This window comes from Adiantum capillus-veneris, chromosome 26 (genome assembly GCF_014529385.1).
Source record: "Adiantum capillus-veneris isolate H3 chromosome 26, ASM1452938v2, whole genome shotgun sequence".
NCBI classification, from domain to species: domain Eukaryota; kingdom Viridiplantae; phylum Streptophyta; class Polypodiopsida; order Polypodiales; family Pteridaceae; genus Adiantum; species Adiantum capillus-veneris.
Genome location: NC_140956.1, coordinates 120,285,166 through 120,289,994, shown reverse-complemented (window position 1 = coordinate 120,289,994; position 4,829 = coordinate 120,285,166). Strand labels below are relative to the sequence as shown.

Sequence of the window (4,829 nt, the reverse complement as noted above, 5' to 3'; positions counted from 1 at the left end):
ACCGCTACAGCTGTTGTTGCATCACTCATATTCAAATGTCATTCTTGAGGGATGTTGTAAACCATATAAGGCAGATTTCTTATGGTGTGCATGGGAAAGAGTGTAGTTGTCAATGTGATTGTGGTGCAGATTTGAAATGTAGTGCTCAGACAAATCAGTGCCCTAGCCTTACAAAGCTTTGGGAGTCAGCTTTATGCTCAAAGGCTAGCGGGTCAAATTTGTTTGCACTGAAGTGTTTGATTGGCGAATGCTCTTCGTGTGGCCCTTCAAAGAAGCTACCAATTTGCCTGAAAGATTTAAATGGTGCACGCATGGTAACAGTTAAGATTTTTGAAGACCTTGAAGTTGGTGAAACAGATTCAGGGAAAAAGAAGAAAAGAAAAGTTCTTTCTCACAAGGAGATGCAATGCGGGCAGCTTTTCATAATGTTCAAGGAGCATCTAAGTAAGTCTATAAAGCACAATTTTGTTTACAGATGGCAGTCTGAGTAGTTTAAAGATTGTCTATGTATCTTCCCTGAAGATGTGGTAGTGTCAGTGGTGGATTTTGTTGAAAATTACACTTTCAAAGAACAGAATGAGATCCAATCGATGCATTGGTTTTCTAGCCAAATGACAATCTTTGTTCACATTACATATGTGAGGATTGCAGGTAGTGTCCAAAAACACTATCATTTCTATATATCTGATGATAAAAGCCATGATACTCTTTTTGTCCAGCATTGCTTTATGCTCCATTATGGTTGGTTGAAAGAGTTAGGCATATCGCTCAAAGAACATTGGGTCTGGTCAGATGGAGCAGCCTCGCAGTTCAAAGCAAAGAGGCCTTTTTATTTTGCTGCTCAATATGGAACTCTGACAAGTTTGAAAATGACACATAACTTTTCAGGTTCAGGTCATGGGAAGGGCGAACATGATGGTGCAGGTACTGTTATTAAGAGGCATCTCACTCAGGAGTAGCTAAAGCCAGACTGTGTGAAATTACAATGTGCAACAGATGTGGTGCCATTTTTGAGAGAAACCATGTCCAATGGTGCTATAGCCATGTATTCTTTGCAGGTACGACCAGTTACTCGACTGTTCAGGGAGGTCAAAGTAGGTGATTTGGATAGAAGCCAACGTTGGGATTGTAAATCTGTGCCTAATGCACGTGGGTTACATTGTGCCAGCGGGGCTACTCCTTAACAAATGGAAAACTTCTTAGGTATCGGCAATTCTCATGCTTTTGTAGTGCTTGTTTGCAAGGCAGTTGGAGGAGGTGCTCAAAAAAATCACACGTTTTTGCATGGAATTATGTTACCCTTGAACCTACAGATGACGTCAAAGATGATGATGAGATTGAAGAGTTTTCATATGAAGGACACCATGATGCATTGAGTGATGCACTTCATGTTGGTGACAATTTTGATGTTATAGCTCCTCATGACAATAAGGAGCTTGTGGATTTCTAAGGCTTGAAATGTACAGCAGAAAAGACTCAAACTAAAGATTTTCTAAGAGATGCATGGGGGAATGTTTGCAAGGCCGGCTCATTTGTTGTCAAAGGAGTTTGGTACAAACAAGAAAAATAAAATCCCTATGAGTTCAAGCTATTAAATTTTGAGCCTGAAGCCACCTTGCAATCCCACCTTGTATGAGCTATTAAGTTCCCAATGTAGAAAGTGGGACGTACAAGAAAATTCTTACTTTCCTCAGAAACATATGAGGCTATTTACAATAGCACTCCTTTTGATGTATAGCATTCCTAGTTCTAATCTAAGCTACTTTTGATGGCCCTTTAGCATCTTTTCTTTTATTTTCTTTGGGGGAATCTCTGTATTCTCTGTGTTGAGCATCACCCTGTTTTGCAATTGCTCGAATTGTGTCTAAAATGCCTATGTGATATCCTGAGGAAGATAGCATGAACAGACATAGAAAAATTAAACAAGTGTAGGTAAGTAGCTACAAGGGTAGCTATTATGCAGACTGCTAGATGCCCTTAACATTTCCTGGTATCGGAAGCTGTGTTAAGTACTTGTAATTGTGCAACTATGGAGGTGTAGTGATGAACAATGCGAAAATGTAAACAAGTGTACAAGTTAACAAAAAGTTGCTTTACTACATTGAGCATTGGAAGATGCTTTACTACATTGTGCCATCATTACAAGTGAGCAAAATACTCCATAAGTCAGTAAATGGTTGACTGTTTACATCACTTATCATGGTTACATGTCAAGATAATATATCTATCCAACACCTTGAATTTTGTTCTTCACAATAAGAAATTAAGAACAAGTTTTCAAGTTACATGCAGGGTCAGCATGACAATAGAAGCTACCAGGCAAGCACTAATAAGCTACCGGTACTACCAAATGCTATCCTAGTAGCTACCTTGCCCCCTGCCAGCATGGTAGCTACAGATGCTATCATGGTAGCTACCAATGTTATCCTTGTAGCTACCTTGTCACTTGCAGGACCTCCTTGGCAGAATGGCAGCTCATGGCAGAATGGCAGCTACCAATGCAATCATGGTCACCTTGTCACTTGCAAGACTTCCTTGGCAGAATGGAAGCTCATGGAAGAATGGCAGCTACCAATGCAATCCTGGTAGCCACCTTGTCAATTAAAGGACTTCCTTGGCAGAATGGCAGCTCATGGCAGAATGGTAGCTACCACTATTATACTGGTAGATACCAGGGTTGATAGTGAAAACTTCCTTGTCACCAACAGGAGCTCCATGATAAAATAGTACTTGCAATTGTGAAACTATGAAGGTGCAATGATGAACAATGTGAAAACGTAAACAAGTGTACAAGTTAACAAAAAGCTTCTTTAATACATTGAGCATTGGAAGCTCCATTACTACATTGTGTCATCATTACAAGTGAGCAAAATACTTCATAAGTCAGTAAATGGTTGATTGTTTACATCGCTTATCATGGTTACATGTCAGGATAATATATCTAGCCGTAATACTCTAGACACCACTGCTTTGAGATCCTAACACTCAGGTTATCGATCGGTCTTGGCACTGCACAATCCTCGGCATACTTGAGGCAATCTTCCGCACAAAGCCAAGCCGTGAGCCAAGATCTTATAGTTGTTGTAAGATATCCTTGAATCTCAGTGGGAGTCTGATTTTCCATATTCTTCACAATGCAGAAAGTGCCTGGAGGATTCCACATTTGCTTGTACTGTGTGTCATCCACTAGAATTGTGGACGTAGTAGTGTACTGATCTCTTTTCTCCCAGAAGTCACTTAGCTTCTTGTAAAATATAGGCTTTCCACCAGTTATCTTGATTCTAGCATCTCTTACACAATCCTGCTATGCAAGAATTTCCTTGAATTGGGAAAACTGATCAGGAAAGCAGGCACTCAACAGGTTTTCTGCTTTAGTCTTCATGCATCAGGTCCACACAAATACATCAAAGTGCACAAGGCACCAGTCCAATAATGCAGGTGCATCCCTTTTATACCCAGTAGACACCCCTCCTATGTCTACAATTTCTAGATCATTCCAGTAGGCAGGTTTTCGTGAACGGTGCCTCTTGTCTAATGAAGTCAGCAGGACACCATTAATATCAAGGATTGGAGATGGCCTACTCTCAAACAATATGTTCCTAGGATCCTCCCATGGACAAGACATCGTCCCATCATCGTTCCTAACATAATCTGCAACACCACCTACACCTCCTCCATCCTCCCTTTGTCGAGACACCCTCCCATCATTATGCCTTACATATTCTGTACCACCTGAACCAGCTGCACAACCTGCATCCACAGATGCATCACCATCTTCCTGAGGTGGTTCAAACTTTTCATTGGTAATCTCCATGTCCTCACCTTCACCAACTGCCATAGCTGCACAACTTGCTTCACCACCTGCATCCACAGATGCATCACCATCTTCCCAAGGTGATTCAGAATTCTCAATGATAATGTCTGTGTCTTCACCTGCACTGCCTGCACCAACTGTACCACCTGCATCCACAGATGCATCACCATCTTCCCGAGGTGGTTCAAACTTATCAATTGTAATTTCCGTGTCATCACCTGCACCAACTGCACCAGCTGCACGACTTGCATCACCACCTGCATTCACAGATGCATCACGATTTTCCCTTCCTGGTTCAGACTTTTTCATGATAATCTTCGTGTCCTCACCTGTATTGAGGACAAAAAACTCCATGTTTTTATCCTCTTGGTCATCAATGCTACTAGCACATAGGACTTGGCCCTCAACTCTAATGAACCATCTACATCAGGAGGGTCTTCCATAGTAGACTGTGCTATCATACTTATTACGTGATCAATATTGTCAATGTTACTAGTGGTAGAATCTGAACATAAAAACAATAATGAGATAAACAACAATGATGGACAAGACAAAAAAAAAATGAATTTGGCTTTCTTAATTCATAGGAAATGGAGAATTGTTACAAAGCCAAAAACGGCGACAGGCTTTAGGAAAAGAGCCAAAAATGGAGATAGGCTACAAAGAAAAAATATTGAGACTATGTTTGGAGTCTTTTTCTGACTCTTGTTGTTGTAGCACCTTTTCTTTCAAATTCCATGTTACTATTTTCTCCAGTCTCTATGGCTAATTGGTCCTTTGATGTCTTTGTTTGCCCTTCTGCATCCTTTGTAGGCTTTTTGGCAGCTCCATCTGCAAGAGAGAAGAAACAATCAACAAGAATGAACCTTAAACAATATTATCTACCTTTAGGAAAAAACAAAACCAAAAATAACACATGTTATCTTTCTCTTTCTTTCCCTTTGCATCATTTGTATGGTCTACAGGATGGAGGGACTGGTGTCTCTCGCTGACACTTCATTGTCCTTCATTGATG

General features: G+C 40.6%; 1 protein-coding gene across 1 annotated transcript; it reads right to left on the bottom strand.

The window, feature by feature from the left end:
- Positions 1 to 2,941: 2,941 nt before the first annotated feature.
- On the bottom strand, positions 2,942 to 4,123 carry LOC147424084 (uncharacterized). The gene is made up of 2 exons (XM_086500913.1): positions 3,525 to 4,123; positions 2,942 to 3,281 (listed from the first exon to the last, which is right to left on the bottom strand). The coding sequence occupies exons 1-2, from the start codon at positions 4,121 to 4,123 to the stop codon at positions 2,942 to 2,944; spliced, it is 939 nt and encodes a 312-aa protein (XP_086357039.1).
- Positions 4,124 to 4,829: the final 706 nt, after the last annotated feature.